Source organism: Camelus dromedarius, chromosome X, assembly GCF_036321535.1.
Source record: "Camelus dromedarius isolate mCamDro1 chromosome X, mCamDro1.pat, whole genome shotgun sequence".
In the NCBI taxonomy this organism is placed as follows: Eukaryota; Metazoa; Chordata; class Mammalia; order Artiodactyla; family Camelidae; genus Camelus; species Camelus dromedarius.
Genome location: NC_087472.1, coordinates 96814791 through 96832496, shown reverse-complemented (window position 1 = coordinate 96832496; position 17706 = coordinate 96814791). Strand labels below are relative to the sequence as shown.

At 40.7% G+C, this 17706-nt stretch overlaps 2 protein-coding genes across 3 annotated transcripts in view; one reads left to right on the top strand and one right to left on the bottom strand.

Annotated features, from left to right (window-relative positions):
* ACOT9 (acyl-CoA thioesterase 9) overlaps nt 1-12617 on the bottom strand; it is a 52070-nt gene extending 39453 nt beyond the window's left edge. For both annotated transcript variants that reach the window (XM_064483322.1, XM_031445708.2), the window contains exons 1-3: nt 12228-12617; nt 10459-10687; nt 2594-3016 (exon numbers count right to left, since the gene is read on the bottom strand). The gene's annotated coding sequence lies outside the window, so the exon portion shown is untranslated. The remainder of the gene's footprint in view (nt 1-2593; nt 3017-10458; nt 10688-12227) is intronic.
* An 875-nt stretch (nt 12618-13492) lies between these two features.
* SAT1 (spermidine/spermine N1-acetyltransferase 1) lies at nt 13493-16570 on the top strand. The gene is made up of 6 exons (XM_010997629.3): nt 13493-13775; nt 13991-14042; nt 14133-14216; nt 15682-15783; nt 15881-15921; nt 16051-16570. Exons 1-6 carry the CDS (start codon nt 13710-13712, stop codon nt 16219-16221), a joined length of 516 nt encoding a protein of 171 aa, XP_010995931.1. The 5' UTR covers nt 13493-13709; the 3' UTR covers nt 16222-16570.
* The last annotated feature ends 1136 nt before the right edge of the window (nt 16571-17706 follow it).

The following is a 17706-nucleotide window of genomic DNA, read 5'->3' as shown; positions in this document are numbered from 1 at the left end:
CAAGAAGTGAAATTACCAACTGTTGGTAACGATAGAGAGCACTGAGAATTCTCATTCACTGCTAGGAGAAGTTGTGAATTGGCAGAATCACTTTGGAGAAAAATTTGGCTCTGTTTTGTAAAGTTGAACCTGCATGTACCCTTTGGCCCAGCATTCCAGTTCTAGGCAAATACCCTACAAATTACTGTTCCTGTACTCAAGGATATATACAAGAATATTTCATAATAGCATTGTTTGAAATGATGGGGGAAAAGGGAAACAATCTAAATGTTCATCAATAGGACATTTTTTTAAGCTTGAATCCTCTGAGGAGGAATTTGAATCCAATCAGTTCATAATACATTGTACAAATCACAGTTTTAAGGTCAGTACTCCTTTTTTGATAGATTTAAAAGCTTATCATTTAATATTTATTTCTTGTATCCCTTTCACACATATGAGTAAGTCTAAACATTCCAAATAGGAGAAACATGCACTATTGGGGTATTAATTGGAGAAAGCTGTGAGTCTCTCTGTCTGCCACAATTGCTCACAGGGTTGAAACACCTTGTTGAATTTACCATGGTTCAGGTACTGGCCCGCAGATACGCAAGTCAGGAACTTGATTTGTCACTTCACTAGAGGTGACTCTGTGTCCTTAGGAAGACTCACATCAACCAAGAGACTGATAAATGAAATAAGAATCTCAAATTCTTAGCTCACAATGAAATGTGGGACTGCCTAGTGACCATGAGAAATCCAGTAATAATCAGAAAATTTACTGATGATCATGGAATCGGTTGCATTTAGCTAGGACACATTGATTAGAAAGTAAGCGCCATGAGGGCAAAAATTTTTGTCTGATTTTTCCATGACTAAAATTCCAGAGACTATAACAACACCTAACTCAATAAAAATCTGTGAAATGAATGAATGAATAAGGAGAGACTGACGTATTCATTTCTATAATATGCAAAGACCCATCTCATGATTCAACTTGGAGTTCTTGCATCAGGGTATTCTTGTTTCAGCACAGTGCCAGAGCGAATGGTGCTACTTTTGGTCTCTGAGATTCTTTTCCTATGCATCCATGACTGCTCCTAGTAGACACCTTCAGTTGCCTACCCTATAGGCATTCCCTTCTAATTCCTTGCTAACAGAATCCCAATTTTGTTCTGGGCAGCAATGTGCCCAACCTCAAAGAAAGAAGCACAATTTGTCTTGGCCAAACATATCATCTCTGTTCCCCTTTGCCAAATACTCACTGACCCAGCCTCCCTTGCCGCCACATTACCCAGTACTGTCCTGTAAGACATAAAGGGAAGACATCTGGGGTATTCTGGGAAAGATTTGCTTCCCAGATAAAAAGACAGAGCCTCAGTAGAAGAAAGATGTTTGCCCACAACCTTTCCTCCCCTGCTTAGGATGCTGATGTGAGGACATGATGCTTGGAGCTATCACAGCCCTTTTACATTCATGAGATGAGTTGAGGATGACTGGCAGAGCGGAAGGGTTTTAAAAGCCCAGGTCCTTGATAACATGATTAATGGCTGAACTAGCCCTGGAACTGACTATCTCCAGGTTTCTAATTGAGTTTCTTTTAAGTTTTTATGGTTTAGGCTACTATAAGTAGGTTATTCTGTTAGCTGTAGTCAAAAGCATTCCTAACTGATACAATGATCAAGTTTGTTATAAGATATATTTTCTCTATTTAGTTATCTTAATACATTCAATCAGTTTATAGCCAAATATTAACTGGCCTGGAATGGATACAGTTTGCATATCTCTGCTTGGTTTTAAGTTTCACTTTCAGAGGCTATCCTAATTCACTCATTTCTAATGCCACACTCAAGTCATGCAACCATCCTAAACGTGAGAGCATTGAGTACCTCAGGTCTCCTTTCTCAACACTCATTTGCCTGATCTGTTACTTCTTTAGAATCTAAGTTGTGCATTTCTGAACCAAAATTATCTCTTTTATCACGATAAACAGAACTGACTTCAATGCTGAATGAATTAGAATATAACTGATGTTATCATCAACAAAAACTATTTAATTCCATTTGTGAGAGTCTGGATATCATGTTTACTTACTAATTCTTCAGCTCATTCCAATTTTGAGAGGTAAATATAAGTTGTTTGGGGAGTTTCCACTGGTGATTTCTTACCTGATAGGCATATCAGAAACAACAGTAGTCCTACACTTCTGCTTGTCCCACCTGTTCTTTATTCCTTTTTGTTGTTGTTGTTCTTTATTCCTTTTCCCCTCCTTTCCTATCTTCCCTTGGACTATTTTTTATGAAACCATTTTATCTCCTCTATTGACTTATTGGCTGTACCTTTAAATTTTAGTGATTGCTCTAGGCTTTACAATATGCATCTTTAACTTCTCACAGTCTACCTTTAAATGTTATAACATTTAACATATAATGAAGGAATCTTATAACAATATACTTCCATCCCGTCTCCCCCATTCTTTGTGCTCATACATTCTACTTCTACAAATGTTATCAATCCCATAATATACTGTTGTCATTCTTACTTTAAGCAGTTAATTATCTTTTAAAGACATTAAAAACAAGAAAAATGTTTTTCATATTACCCACAGACTTACCATTTCTGGTACTCTTCATTCCTTTGCATAGATTCTTATGTATATCTGATATCATCTTCCTTCATCCTGAAGAACTTCCTTTAGCATTTCTTGTGGTACAAGTTCACTAGCAATGAATGCTCTTGGCTTCAGCATATCTGAAATGTCTTCATTTTGCCTTCATCTTTGAAGGACATTATCAATGGATTCTGGGTTGACAGTGTTTTTCTTCCAATGCTTTAAAGATGTTCCACCATCTTCTGGTTTGCATTGTTTTTGATGAAGAACCGGTGATGAATATCAACTTTAAGATTTTCTCTGTATCAATAGTTTTGAGAAATTTGATTCTGCAGTGGCTTGATGTGGTTCTCTTTGTGTTTATGCTGCTTGGCATTCGCTGAGATTCTTGGATATGTTTGTAGTTTTCAACAAATTTGGAACATTCTGAAAGTTGAGTAGGAGAATTATAAAATTGTAAATTGTGTTACATTGTTATATATTACTGAAGGTAAATGAAGAGTGCTTAACCACTATTTACAGCTCTTCAGTAGCTTTTTGTTTTTACCATGGCTTCAGACTAGGTACTGAAAGAAAGTTTGGGACATTGTTCTATCTGCTGTCCTGCCCAGATTCTAAGCACTATATACCTGCATAATTTCCCTCTAGTTCGTATAATGGTCAAATACCAGTAAAAGAGAGAAGGGAGAAAAAGTTGTGTGAATTATTATGTTCTGCATAATGCCTTTTCAACATGTTCTCCTATTTTCACTAAGCCTGCTTCTTCAAAAAAGAGTCTCCACATGTAGTTTATAGTTGGAATGTTAATTAGGTCACAGATGAGGTCCATTTCTAAAGGGAGACAGGATTGTAAATAATTTATCCTAGATGATGTGCTCTGGATTGGATTGTCCACATGATGTCTGGCTCGGCAGATAAAAAACTCCAGGCAGAGTGCAATAGGGATTACAATACTGATTACCCAGCCTCTGTGATGATTCCTGATTCTATGATACTGGAGCAGGCCTCTTGGGTTGGCAAACATTAACAGAATCATCGCACATTTATTATTCATGAGAGACGTAAAGCTTTGTGACAAAGGTCAATGAATAAGCGAATGATTCTGTGTAAGGGCAGGAAGAAAACAGGTTTAGGGACAAATCCTTCTCTCTCCCCATTGGACCATTAACAATTATTCTTCCTAATCCAAAAACTCTTATAATCTTTATTTCACAAGAAGACAGAAAGGAATAAACATTTAGAGGGCTCATACTATATTCTAGGCACTTTACAAAGGACTTTACAACAGTATTTAATATTCACAACCCTAGGAGAAGGTTAACTCTATCCGACATATAAGCACAATGAGCTGCAAGAACCTTGTCCAAAATCACACAGCTGGTAACTGACAGTGCTGGCTTTGCATCTAGGCCTGCCTGGCCTCAAAAGTCCCTGCTTTTTCTGCCACACAAGTGCACTCAGCTCCACCCTCCAAAAAGTATTTTCTGAGTCAATTACCCTTTGGCTTCAAGCCAACAGGCTGGCATTCTCTAAGTCACTTGCTTGAATGGGAAAACCCACTCTTCTTGCCAGATGATAAGTGTGCATTCTACCTATGAGGGAAGAATATAAATGAAGAACTGTGGACCACTTTCAAAGTAGTGGGACAGTGCTCATCTCAGAAAGAAGGATGGTATGGTGATGCCCCAGGTTCACTGACTAGATGTTCATAGAGGACTCCTCCATGAGCAGAGAGTCCTTACAGCCTCTGGAATCCTCCTGTGAAGGAGTCTGGATGGGGGCAGCTTCCTGCAGCCTCCTAGGGTGTGGGGGATCTCCTAGGAAGCTAATTGTTTATAGTTGTCTCAGTAGGCATTCCTGATTCCTATTGCAGAGTCCTACTTATCAGTCCCGTTCTTGGGATGGGGGTCAGGGGTGCAAGGCAGAGAAAGAAGGCTCAGGAAGAGGAAGAAATTGGGGAGACTGGAACTGTCAAGAGCAAGCATTCTTTTCTGTAATAAAACAAGGCATACACTAGTGAAACTTAATTTGTGAGATGTGGACCAAATGTGTTGAATATTTACAGTTTTTTACCTGAGCTCCAGCCTTAGGATAGTATTTGATACAATGTCTGTTTTTTAATTTTCCTTTTTGGCCAGAAGATCTGTGAGGACTATAATTACACAGTGGTGTAGTAAAAGATGTCTTGACTAATGGTCAGGAGACCCCAGCTGTATTTCTGACTCTGCCACTTTCAGCTGTGTGACTTTGGACAAGTACTTTACCCTCTCTGGGCTTCAGTTTTCTTAGTTATTAAATAAGGAATTTGGACTAGAGAATCGCTAATACTCTATGCTTCTATGATGACAGACATCTCAACAATAGAGGTTGGAGGGCTTTAAAGACAGAAAAAAACCCTGTTCTTCCAAATTATATTCATCCAGGCCAATTTTATTTAAATTGCTGATTTTATTCCCGGTGTTCCCTGAAGCTCTGGAATGGAAATGTATAATTAACCCTTTTTTTTAGTATAACAACAAATATCTTTTTAATTCAACAGAATTTCGATAACAAAGCAGGATATATGTTAAAAATAAGTAATAATACAAGAAAACTAAGACTAAATGAAATCACATCTGTAAAATGCCAAGCAAGACATACCACTCATAGTAGGCACTAAGAAATGCTACTGCACATCTATCTCATTTCTTCCTCTCCTATAGCACCCTCCTATAATTAATCTTTTAAGGAGACTTAAAATGTATTACAGTTCTCCCAACCCTATGGCCCTGGGTCACCTTTTGATCTTCTTGCACGCTTCTCCTTCTATCATCACCCCAAAAGGCATGACTCATTCCCACATCCTCTACCTCCTGAATGAGTTCTCAGGTAATAACCTCTGTTGTCTCCAGCAGAATATGCCCAACATCCACTCATACCAGGGCCGGAAAGTGGGTCTGTTCCTTGTTCCTCAGGACAAACAGAGGCTGCTGATTTGGGTGGAGTTCACTCCCTTGCGTTTCCTTCTTTGAAGTATCCTCTATTTTCCCAAATTCACTGTTAACATTTAATTGCCAGTTTATGAATGGTACAAGGATTGGTAAACTGGATTCTGAACTTTAAAATCTATTGCGTGGACCCAGGAGGCATAGGGAAAAGAGGGGGTGTCTTACACTTTGTGCACTAACAGGCAATTATTTCCTATGATCTTATTGAGTAACTGCCATGCCCAGATTCAAAGAGCTGATACTTCAGGAGGTCTCAGGATGGCTAACTGCACTTTTCAGATTTCCCAATCATTTATGAGGAGTTAGAGCCTTGATCCCTGAGCTGAGTGATGGGCAGGAGTGTTCCCTTTGCACATGACTTCACAAGGGGAGAGAGGGAGGGCTGCCTGGAGGAGGTAGGTCACCCTGAAGGGATGACAAATTGTGTATCTGCCCCTCAGTTTTGATTGTTCCTGTCCTTTTTCTCCAGAAGGCTAGATCCCTTCCAACTATAACTAGAACAATAAGGGCCTGTAATGTTTAACTGTTAAGTCTCTGGAGGGCGCAAACTATGCCATATTTATTTCAGCACTCCTCAAGTACAATGCTTGGGAGGAAAACAGACCTTAACGAATGTTTGTTAAATGTTGAACAAGAAGCAGGTTATTATTGCCATTTAAATGCAGATAGACTCCAAAGTGGCCCCATGATCCTGCCTCCTGGTGTTTACACCTTTGTGTCAAGATCTGTGACTCCCTTTTAACTAAGAGAATATGGTGAGGGTGATAAGATATCACTCCCATGATTATGTTACATTATGTAAAACTCTCTCTTGCCAGGCAACAAAAGCAAAAAATAACAAATGGGAATGCATCTGCACATCAGAGGAAACAATCAACAGAGTGAAAAAGGCAACCTATTGAATGGGAGAGAGTATTTGCAAACCACATATCAGTTAAGAAGTTAATATCCAAAGTACAGAAAAGAACTCCTACAGGTCAACAACAACAACAACAAAACAAATAACCTGATTTTTAAATGGGCAAAGGACTTTAATATATATTTTTTCAAAAAAAAAAGGCCAACAAGCACATGAAAAAATGCTCAATATCACTAATAATCAGAGAAATGCAAATCAAAATCACAATGAGGTATCACCTCACACTTGTTAGTATGACTGCTATCAAAAAAAAAAACCAACTAGAAAATAACAAGTGCAAGTACAGATGTGGAGAAAAAAGAACCCTTGTGCACTGTTGGTGGGAATGTAAAATGGGGCAGACTCAATGGAAAACAGTATGGAGGTTCCTCAAAAAATTAAATATAGAACTATCATATGACCCAGAAATCTCACGTCTGGGTACATACCCAAAAGAATTAAAAACAGGATCTTGAAGAGAGATTTGCACACCTATATTCATTACACCATTATTCACCATAGTCAAGAGGTATAAGAAACCTAAATGTCCATCAATGGATGAATAGATAAAGAAATCTGGTATACACATAAAATGGAATATTATTCAGCCTTGAAAGAGAAGGAAATTTTTTCACAGGCTACAGTATGGATAAACCTTGAGGACATTATGCTAAGTGAAATAAGTCAGTCACAAAATGATACCATATGATTCCACTTATATGAGGTATCTAAAGTAGTCCAACTCCTAGAGACAGAAATTAGAATGGTGGTTACCAGAGGGCTGGGGGAAGGGGAAAGGGAGTTGTTCCATGGGCACAGAGTTTCAGTTTTACAAGATGAAAAAGTTCCAGAGATCTGTTATACAACAATATGCGTATAGCTAACACTACTGTACTGTACACGTCAAAATGGCTAAGATCGTAAATTTTGTTACGTCGTTTTCTTTTTTTTTTTTTTTTTTTTCAGAAAAAAAAATGACTCTATCTTGCTAGCAGACTATTCCAGACACTCTCCTTGCTGGCTTGATGAAGTAAACAGCCATAATAGGTAAGACCACATGACAAGAAACTGCAGGCAGCTTCCAGAAACCATGGGTGGCCACAACCAACAGTCATTAAGAAGCCAAGGCTTTCAGTCAAGGAAATAAATTCTGCCAATGCTAACAACTTGAGCTTGCAAGTGGATTCTTCCTTGGCCACACCTCCACACGAGAATGAAGCCTGGCTGACACCTTGAGTAAAAGACCCAGCTAAGCCATGTCTGAACTCCCGAACCACAGAAACTGTAATAATAAATGCATGTAATTTAAGCCACTAAGTTTGTGGTAATTTGTTTTGTGGCAATAGATAACTAATACAAAAGGGGTGCTATGATACAATTGGGTTTGAAATAACTACCTTTCTGTTATAGAATCTTGAGATAGAAAGTGTTCGTGGTAGACAGCAAAGGCTCTTGGACCAACAAGACCACTCTTAGCCTTGGAATATATCCATGTCTTTCTTAAAAGTCACTCAGCCTCTATGCCTGGTTTCCAGAGGGCAATCTCTGTGGACTTAGTACAACTGCCAATGTTCTAACCTCCTCACAAGGGGCACTAGACAGGAAGAAAGGAGGCATGGTCACATCTCTTAAACTTCAACCAAAGGTCTCAGTGGTCCCTCCACCACAATTTTTTATGATCCTCAGCAAGAGCCCCCAGGGATTGTAAGAGTAACAGCCTGGGATGGATTCAGGCTAGGATAGCAAATAGATTTCATCTTCTAAATAGACAGGGGTGGCTTGAGATGACTCCTGACAACAGAAGAATGTCTCTGCTCCAGTCTACCAATACAGCTTTTCACTCTTTAGTTTGCTATAGACATTCTTTGTGGTAAGGGTCAGAAATGAGCACAGCTGGGCACATTCCTGGGAATTAAAATATGATCACTCTTATTTCGGCATTTACCACCCCCAATCTCCATCCCTGGCTAGGAAGCTTCTTATCCCCACTTCTTTCTGTGGTAAGTGGAAAGGGGACTTTATGACCATTTGGCTCCCTTTTTTCTCACAGGTATGTGTAATGGTGGTGGTTTGGGGAGAGGGGAAGGTGAGAAGGTCAAAAGTAGGCAACAGTGGTAGTTGGGAGGATACAGGCCATCTCTGCTGCAGCTGTGCAGAACCAGAAACCCAAAGGTGGTCAGTCTTTTCTGGCAGGTCAAAGTCACTGTCTCAGACTTCCACAACTTCCCAGATGGAACAGCAGAAAGGAAAGGACTTTCTTGGTGTCAATGAGAAAAAATTCTGATTGTCATGGCTTGGGTCACAATATTGACCAAAGGAGTGCCAGGTTCTGATTGGCAGCCCCCTGACTACGGATAACTACTTAGTTGGATATAGAGGGAAAGTAATTTTTCAAAAGCAGAAAATGCTGTTCTGGGAAACAAATAGCTGTCTAGTACAATCTTTTCTCTCTCTCAACATATATTTCAGATGTACCACAAGGTCCTGGTTCCTGTCATACCTGTGCTTCCTGCAGTGAGCAGTGAATTCCCCTCTTGCCTAAGCAGGATAGAACTGGGTACCACCACTTGCAAACAAGAGGCCTGATTAATACTTTACGTATTGCTTACTGGCCTCTTTTAATTGCAGCCTCAAATCTTGTAATATTTTACATTTAGAAGTCTTACATTTTTGATGGTCCACCCCTAATGATGAAACAGCTTTCCATGCCTTAAATTACATTTTCTCAAAAAGAAAGGAAAGGAAAAGGAAAGAGAAGGGAAGAGAAAAGGAGAGGAGAGGGCTGGTTGTATTTATTTATTGATCATTCTCATAGGCTATCACTCACATGTGGCAAGAAAACCACTCCCTGAGAAAGACCCAACCTCTAGTCCATCCCAAGAATTACAACCTGTGGAACACAGATGTTATCACATTATCAAAACTTAGATAATTCAAGCTAGAGCAAGCACATCTGGAGACTCATCTCAAATTACACTTTCATGTAGTGAGCCCCAGGGTGTTTCTCTCGCTCCAGATCAACAAAATTATATCTCTGCTCATCTAGTAATTTTACTTCTAGGAATCTATCTAAGGAAACAATTAGAAACCTGGGTAAAAACTTGGGGAGAAAGATGTTCTTCAAAGCATTATGTATCATTGAAAAAAACCCTGAATCTTCAACAACAGAATAAATTGCACAAGTGGAACTCAAAGGAGCCATTATATATATATGTATATATATATATTTAATTTAGATAGCAACATGGGAAAATATGCTATTAATAATAATAATGTTAACGATTATGCCAGGGGCTATGCTGGGTACTTAATATACGTTACTTCATATGAAGGATACTATTATTATTTACTCATTACAGATGAAGAAATGGTGACTTTTTAATTGAAGTATAGTCAGTTTACAATGCTGTGTCAATATCTGGTGTACAGCATAATGTCTCAGTCATACATGTATTTGTTTTCAGCCTTTTTCATTGTAGGTTACCACAAGATACTGAATACAGTTCCCTGTGCTATACATAAGAAACTTGTCATTTATAAGAAATAGTGACTTAACAAGGTTAACTGACACAGTCACACAGACGGGGAGTATCTAAGTCCAAAGCTGCCACTACACTATTCTGCAGGATAGACATTATAGATACACGAAACCAATTTGTTGTTATTACACACATACACCCCACACAGGTGATTTTTTAAATACTTTTAAATGGGTACAGCAAAGCACAGACCAGTCAGAATGGACAACACAACCAATCAGAATGGAAGTCAGGTGTAAATAACCCAAATGGCCAACTGGTTTCAGTTAACCTTTGCTGTGTAACAAACAACCTTAAAATTTAACAGCTTAAAACCACCTTTCTATTGGGTCTCAGTTCTATGGGTTGACAACATGGGCTGTGATCAGCTAGTCTCTTGTGTGCCTGCAGTCATCTGACAGCTCAATTGGGACTGAATGGTCCAAGATGGCCTCACTTACGCACCTGGCAGTTGGTGCTGGCTGTCAACTGGACTCCTGGAGGCTGGCTCAAGCTTCTTCATATGGCACAGCAGTGCTCCAAGAAGGCATAAGCAAAATCTTTAAGATCTCTTGAGGTCTTGGTTGAAGTTGTACAGCAACACTTGCACTGTATTATATTGGTCAAGGCAATGCACAAAGCCAGTCCAAATTCAAGGAGTAGAGAAATAGACTCTACCTCTTGGTGAGAAGAGCTGCAAGGAATTTGTGGACATTTTTAATCCACTGCACTGTATATACCAACTGAATATCAGCCCTATATGTATATGTACTTAGAAAAAAAGACAAAGGAAATCAAAGTACTTACAGGTATTAACTGTTTCATTTCTGCATTACTCCAATTTTCTTAATCAATATGCATTATTTTTACAAACAGAAAAAAAAAATGATGGCACCTTCCATAACAGTTTAATAGGGCAGGTTGGACAGCTTCACTTTGGCCAGAAATCAACAGAATTCCTTCTTTCCTAGCTCTGCCACTTCCTGGCCATGGCAAATTCATAGCCCTCCGAGCCTCTGGTTTTCTCAGTTGTAAGATGGAGCTAACAAGAGCTATTTCACAAGACAGCTGATATTAAACGAGACAATGAATGTAAAACACCCACAATGCACCTTGGCCATTTCCTTTCCTCCTACTCTCCCCCTACCCAGACCTCTTCTGTTATGGGAATTCTCTTTCTCACAAATACTAAATTCTGTTATAGTAAATTACAAACACATCTCTAAAGTAAACTGTATGCCCTGGGGGCTGGTTTCAAAGCTTAGTCCTCCTTTATAACCCCCAAGTATCTAGCACAATAGTTAGTAAATAGTTGTTGATGTGTTGACTCATTAACCAAATTAAGGTTTCCAAATGCTAGGCAGTTAATCCCTTTTAATGTGGTTTTAAATATAAACTCCAGTATCAAGAGGGGATAATGTTGGTTGTTCCTGGCAAGTACCTATTCCTGACGATGGAAAAGCCTAACTTGATTCACAGCCATGAAGAAAATTCACGTTTCTTACGGTTCTAAGTTTCTACACATGCACAATCACAATGAGCTTTTTTTTTTTTTAGTCACCTGTTTTTCAGAATAGGCTATCCGTGTCACAGTGGCAAAGTGAATTTAAATTGGAAAAACAGAATAAATAGAAACAAATGATAATGTGTTTCAATGAGTCGACCATTAGTCTCAAAAACCAAGCAGTTCATACTGAAAATGGCCTTGTTTTTGCCTCAAGGAGGCAGCTGTCATTAGTGCTTAGTCATGAAGCTCTAACTGACTGTTTAGCAGTGACTCTGTAACAAGCTCTCCTGGGTCCACCCACAAGTTAGACCAAAGCAGGAGGGAAGGGCCTATGCATGGTCACCCATGTGTCATAGTGTCAGGAAAGACACTACCTGAAGTAGCTCAGGCAGATGAGAATCAAAGCTATTTTAAAAGATTTTTGAGAAAGACATTTCATAACCTCTCACGGTGACTCACGATGCATGAAATCCCCAGAGGGTGGGAAGGGTAACAGAGAAACTATTTTTGCTCTCTTTTCTACATACAGGATATTTCAAGCAAAAATAGAGAATTACTTGTTGAATGTTAGCGTGGGTCATTTGGTAACAGTCCAACCTACAAACTGAAAACACTGCAGGCCCCTTTTATGCTTTCTCTTTGGCTCATCCTGGAACCCAGGCAGGGCAGCCAAAGCAGGGCCCTCGGAGGCTCTGTCTGGGAAGGTGGGCTGTAAAAGAAAAACTACCTTCAAGAGGCTTGAATACTTCTTCCCTGGGTACATTCCAGGAATAGCTATACTCGAATCCAACTGTTCTCAAACATTTTGCTCTCAGGACACTGAAAAATTATTGAAGAATTCAAAAAGCTTGCCTTCGAAACTTCTAGAAAACATGAGAGCACACAAGCACACATTCGTTTAGTCACCAGAGCAATGATGTCATCACATATCCTGGAAATCTGTAATTATTTCAAAACAAAAAGGAAAAAAGAGAAGCACAGTGGATGGAGCAAGTAGGGACCACAACTTTCAACAGCAATGGAAGCCGGAAGACAGGTTGTCACTGATATACTGAAAGAAAAAACTTCCAACCTCAAATTCTCTGAGCAGCAAAACAAATCCTTCCAGAATTTTAAGATGAATTAGAGACATATTTGGAAAAGCAAAACAGAAAATTTTACAAAAGCTGACCTTCACCAAGAGAAGTATTAAAGGAGGGTACCCCAGGCAGAAGAAAAGTATTTTCACAAGGAAGGTCAGAGATTCAAGAAAGAACAAGAAGGAAGGAAGAAAGAAAGAAAACATTATGTTAACTCTAAAAATTACCAGTCGAAGGGGAAAAAATTATTGAGGAATCCAAATAGCTTACCTTAGGAAATTCTAGAAAAACACAAGAACATACAAGCACACATTCCTTTAGTCATGAGACTGATGACGTCATCAGACATCAAGTCTCCTCTGGAAAATTCCAGCGACAGTAAGAAAGGCAAATGACATCCTACTATTGCTATGAAACTGATTTTGACGGAGACTCTCAGAAAGGCTCTTGGGACCCACAGGGCCCCCCAGGCCACCCTATGAGAACCGCTACTCTAATCCCCTAATCCTCCCATCGCCCAAGGCCAGGTCTTCTAAATTTCCCTCCCTAGCCAGCCAAGGAAGAAACAGCAAAGTCACCGGTCCAAGACCAAAAGAGGAACCCCTCTCTTCCTTTTGCAAAGGTTACAAAGGGACGCGTAGTTTCCGAGGTCGGGCTTTCGGGAAGGCTCCGCCAGGCTCCGCTAGAGGGCGCCGCTAGAAAGCCCCGCCGCGTGCCTCGCCGCCCGCGCCCGCGCCCGCGCCCCCGCCCCCGCCCCGGCCCGGCCCGGCCCGCCCCGCCCCGCCCCGCCGCCCGTGCCCCCGCCCGCGCGGGCAGGGTTCACACCCGCGCCCGGAAGAGAGGGAGGCGCCCGGAAGTGGGGGCGGTCGCGGCCTCATTGGATGAGGCGCCTCCGCCTCAAGGCCGGAGGCGGGGCTACTTCACGCTAAAAAGCAGAGCCCGGACGCTGGACGGCGCGGCTCTAGTCGCAGTCTGCTGTTGTTGTTACGTTGCTTGCCGAGGTTCGTCGGGTCATGGTGCCATCCTGACTGGAAAGAGGACGCTCCCGGGAGACGAATGAGGAACCACCTCCTCCTGCTGTTCAAGTACAGGGGCCTGGTCCGCAAAGGGAAGAAAAGCAAAAGACGAAAATGGCTAAATTCGTGATCCGCCCGGCCACCGCCGCCGACTGCAGTGACATCCTGCGGCTGATTAAGGTAGCGGGAGGCACGGGATCCTCCCGGGGCGGGAGTCAGGGGATGAGGTCCTTGTCTCCGGCAGGTTCCGCTTTCTCCGCCCTCCTTCCCCCGCCCCGGCCGGAGACTCCGAGAAGGAATCGCCGCCTCGCCCACCCCATTCCCTCTGAGCTGGCCCGGTCGGGGCCTCACTTACTTTTCTGCTTTTTCCCTTTCTTCTATGTGCATCGCCCCAGGAATTGGCTAAATACGAATACATGGAAGAACAAGTAATATTAACTGAAAAAGGTAACGCGTCAGTGGCGGGGCGGGCGACGAGCGTCCGGTGCCTTCCACCTTGACCGAGGCCAACACTGTCCCTGTTGCCCCTTCTTTCAGATCTGCTAGAGGATGGTTTCGGAGAGCACCCTTTCTACCACTGCCTGGTTGCAGAAGTGCCCAAGGAGAACCTGACTCCGGAAGGTAATTGCCCCCCACTTCCAGAAGCTGGAGAGACCAAGTGTTGTGTAAGACGTAGTGTCTGCTGTGTAGAACCACTGGCAACACAGGCTCGAGTTACCTACTGAGAAGTTGGCCAGAAAAATAGCCAGCCAGTGTTCCAACTACTGAGGGAAAAAAAAATAAATGTGCTGCACTTAATATTAGGGCGGGTTAAAAGAGCTATTTAAGTATCAGCGCTGTGGAGACCCTCAAGAATTTGAGCTGATTAAGTAAGTATCAGAATGCTGTGGAGACCCGGAAAAATTAGGCATAAAGTCGTTTGTTGTAATTCAGTTTCATAAATGGTTCTTATTTGACCCTAACGTAACCTTTTTTGTATTTGTGTTAAATCACATTTTTTTCTTTAATTTGTCCCAATCTTCAGGTTACAGTCTCTAGCTTCGCCATGTACATGGCCCTTCCGTGTACATGGATGGGCGGGGAGGTAACTAAAAGATCCTTTACACAATAAAGTAGATGATCATGATAAATGAGGTAAGGCCCTACTATCACACACTTAAAACACGGTAGATCAGAAGCTCCATTGTACTCGCTTCCTGTTTGCAAAGGACTATAAAATGGCTAGAAAGTTTAATTTGAAACCTTTGCCTCCAATTGGAATTACAGACACCCATTAAAAGGGAGTCAGATGCTTTTTTTTCTTTCTTTCTTCCTTTTTTTGTTTTTGTGTGTTTTCTTTTTTCCTTGCTGGTCCTTGTTGACTGGTCAGAAGACAGAGCTAAAAGGGGAAGTTGGCGGGGGGAAGGGCGCTTAAGTTTTTTTTCTGAGGTCATTTCCTCAAGCTGGAAAAAATGAGCAGAAAACATAAGGGATGAGGTACTTTCTAGAGGTATGTGGATGTTACATCATACCTGGATACCTCTGCTGCTTCCAGTTTAAAAACTGAGAAGAGCAAATTGAAAATGTGTGAATTGGAAGGCAAGTTCTGAAATTAAACATTGTACTTTTGGCCTGATGTCCTGACCTTAAGGAAGCAGAGTTTCTAAACTACAAATACTTACTATTCTGAACTGCCGTGTAAACCTGACTTATTCCCAAGTCAACATACCAGTATATCAATAGGATGTGAATAATGTGTGTGTTTAGTTTAAGACCATAGCACTTTCTCTCTGGCAAGTAATGAAAGCATTCTCACTTCCTGAGTGTGAGATCCAACAGATTGCAGAGTGGCCAGTCTACGGTTTTAGCCTGGCTTCAGCTAGCTCTAATATGTGCTTTTTGCAAATACATTTTCTAAGAACAGCGAGATCATCCAACAGTGACCTGGACTGCACTAGCATAAAAGTCAAGACAGTTCAGTCCAGTAGCTTATTTGTATAATACATGCATGTATATTTTTAAAAACTTATGATAGGCTTCTGATTTTGCAGCTACAACTTTGACAGATTGTCTTTCATCCATAACGCGTGTGATACTCTTATTACAGGACACAGCATTGTTGGTTTTGCCATGTACTATTTTACCTATGACCCATGGATTGGCAAACTGTTGTATCTTGAGGACTTCTTCGTGATGAGTGATTACAGAGGTATGGTTGAGTTCTGGCGGGGTAGCTGCTCTAAAGAGAAATCAGGGCTTGAAGTGCTTTAAAATGACTTTTAAAATGGTACTTCTTTTTCCTTTAGGCTTTGGCATAGGATCAGAAATTCTGAAGAATCTAAGCCAGGTACGTCTAGGTTTTTTGGTTTCTAGATTTGCAAGGGGTAATGGATAATCTGAATGACTGAATCAAAATTGGGTCTTGAAAAGCAGGTGAAATGTCACTGAGTTTGTGTTTTACTCTCCCGTGTACCAGGTTGCGATGAAATGTCGCTGCAGCAGCATGCACTTCTTGGTAGCGGAGTGGAATGAACCATCTATCAACTTCTACAAAAGAAGAGGTGCTTCTGATCTGTCCAGCGAAGAGGGATGGAGACTCTTCAAGATCGACAAGGAGTACTTGTTAAAAATGGCAGCAGAGGAGTGAGGAGTGCTGGTGTAGACAATGACAGCTTCCATTCTATTTTAGATTAAATTCTCAACTTATTCTGCTTTCTATCCTATTCGTAGTGAAATAATAGAATGAGCACCCATTCCAAAGCTTTATTACCAGTGGCGTTGTTGCATGTTTGAAATAAGGTCTGTTTAAGATGGCAATCCTGTATGCAGGTTGGAGTCAGATTTCTCTTGAACATCTTTTGATAAACAACAAGGTGGTATGATAATGTCTATGAAAAAACTTCATTCTTGTGAGTCATTTAAATGTGTACAATGTACACACTGGTACTTAGAGTTTCTGTTTTGATTCTTTTTTAATAAACTACCCTTTGATTTAATTGTTTGGTGTAAGCCTTTTTACTAATCCCTTATTTTTTAGACACTTCTCTCTGTTGAGTGCAAAATAAAAATGGGCAGGAAACATAACTTTAAAATTATTTTAAGAGTTTTTAACCCAATTTAAAGTGCCTTATGGTCAGGAGCTGTGCTGTGCTGGTACTCTGAAAGTCTAGAAAGAAGCCAGCTGAATCCCAAAGTTATATATGTAGCAACATGTAAAATATAACTTTACATTGAGGACATTGTACACTTAATCCAACAGAATTTGCAGGAGCTTAGAAACTAAGGCCCACAATGAAAAAGCTTATTTCTTTTACGAGTGAAAGAGGTGGAAATGGGATTCTGAAACACTGGAAATTGGGGGGAAAAACATCTTGCCCACAACAACCTCATCCCACACAAAATACTATTCTGGAGGGAAACTGCTAATCGGGCAGCAACAAAAATTCCACATTTGTATAGGAAATTTGTAAACTAAAAGAAAGGCTGGAGTTGGACACAGGTACCAATCGGAAATTTGGTACTGCATTAACACAACGGGCTTCTATGTCCAGAAACAATAGGAGTGAAAACTGGGGGGTGGGGAGAAGAAGTGAATAAAAGCTTTCTCCAAGACTGAAAAAGAAACTCCTAAAGATGCTTGAAGAGGAGACAGTTTTAGACAGGTGAACTTTTATTACTCATAACACTGACCTAAATTCCTAAACCCACTAATTCCCACAATAATGAAAGTGGTAGTTAATACCACTGCAGTGATTTCCAAGATTACTGTTTTCCAAAAGAAGTCATCAGATAACTAAAAAGCAGTACTCTTTTCTGTGTTCTCCAGGAAATAAATACTGGGCTTCTCAGTCCAAGGGGGATTTCGTCCTGCAGCCCTTGGTTTCAGTGTCTTTTATGGTTTCCTAAATTAGAGAGTAGCCATATAAACAAGTGGGTTCCTGGACTGTATTTAACAGGTGAGCTTTGGGATTTACTGGTGGCTTAGAGAGCACGTCATGAAAACAGGCTGAGTCCATTCTCAACCAGGGTCCTGCTAGGATGGCAAATAACTAACTACAGGAGAGAAACACTGGCAGGCATAAAAAGAGTTAACAGTAACAGAAGGAGCTTTGTGGGGAAAGAAGACATTTTG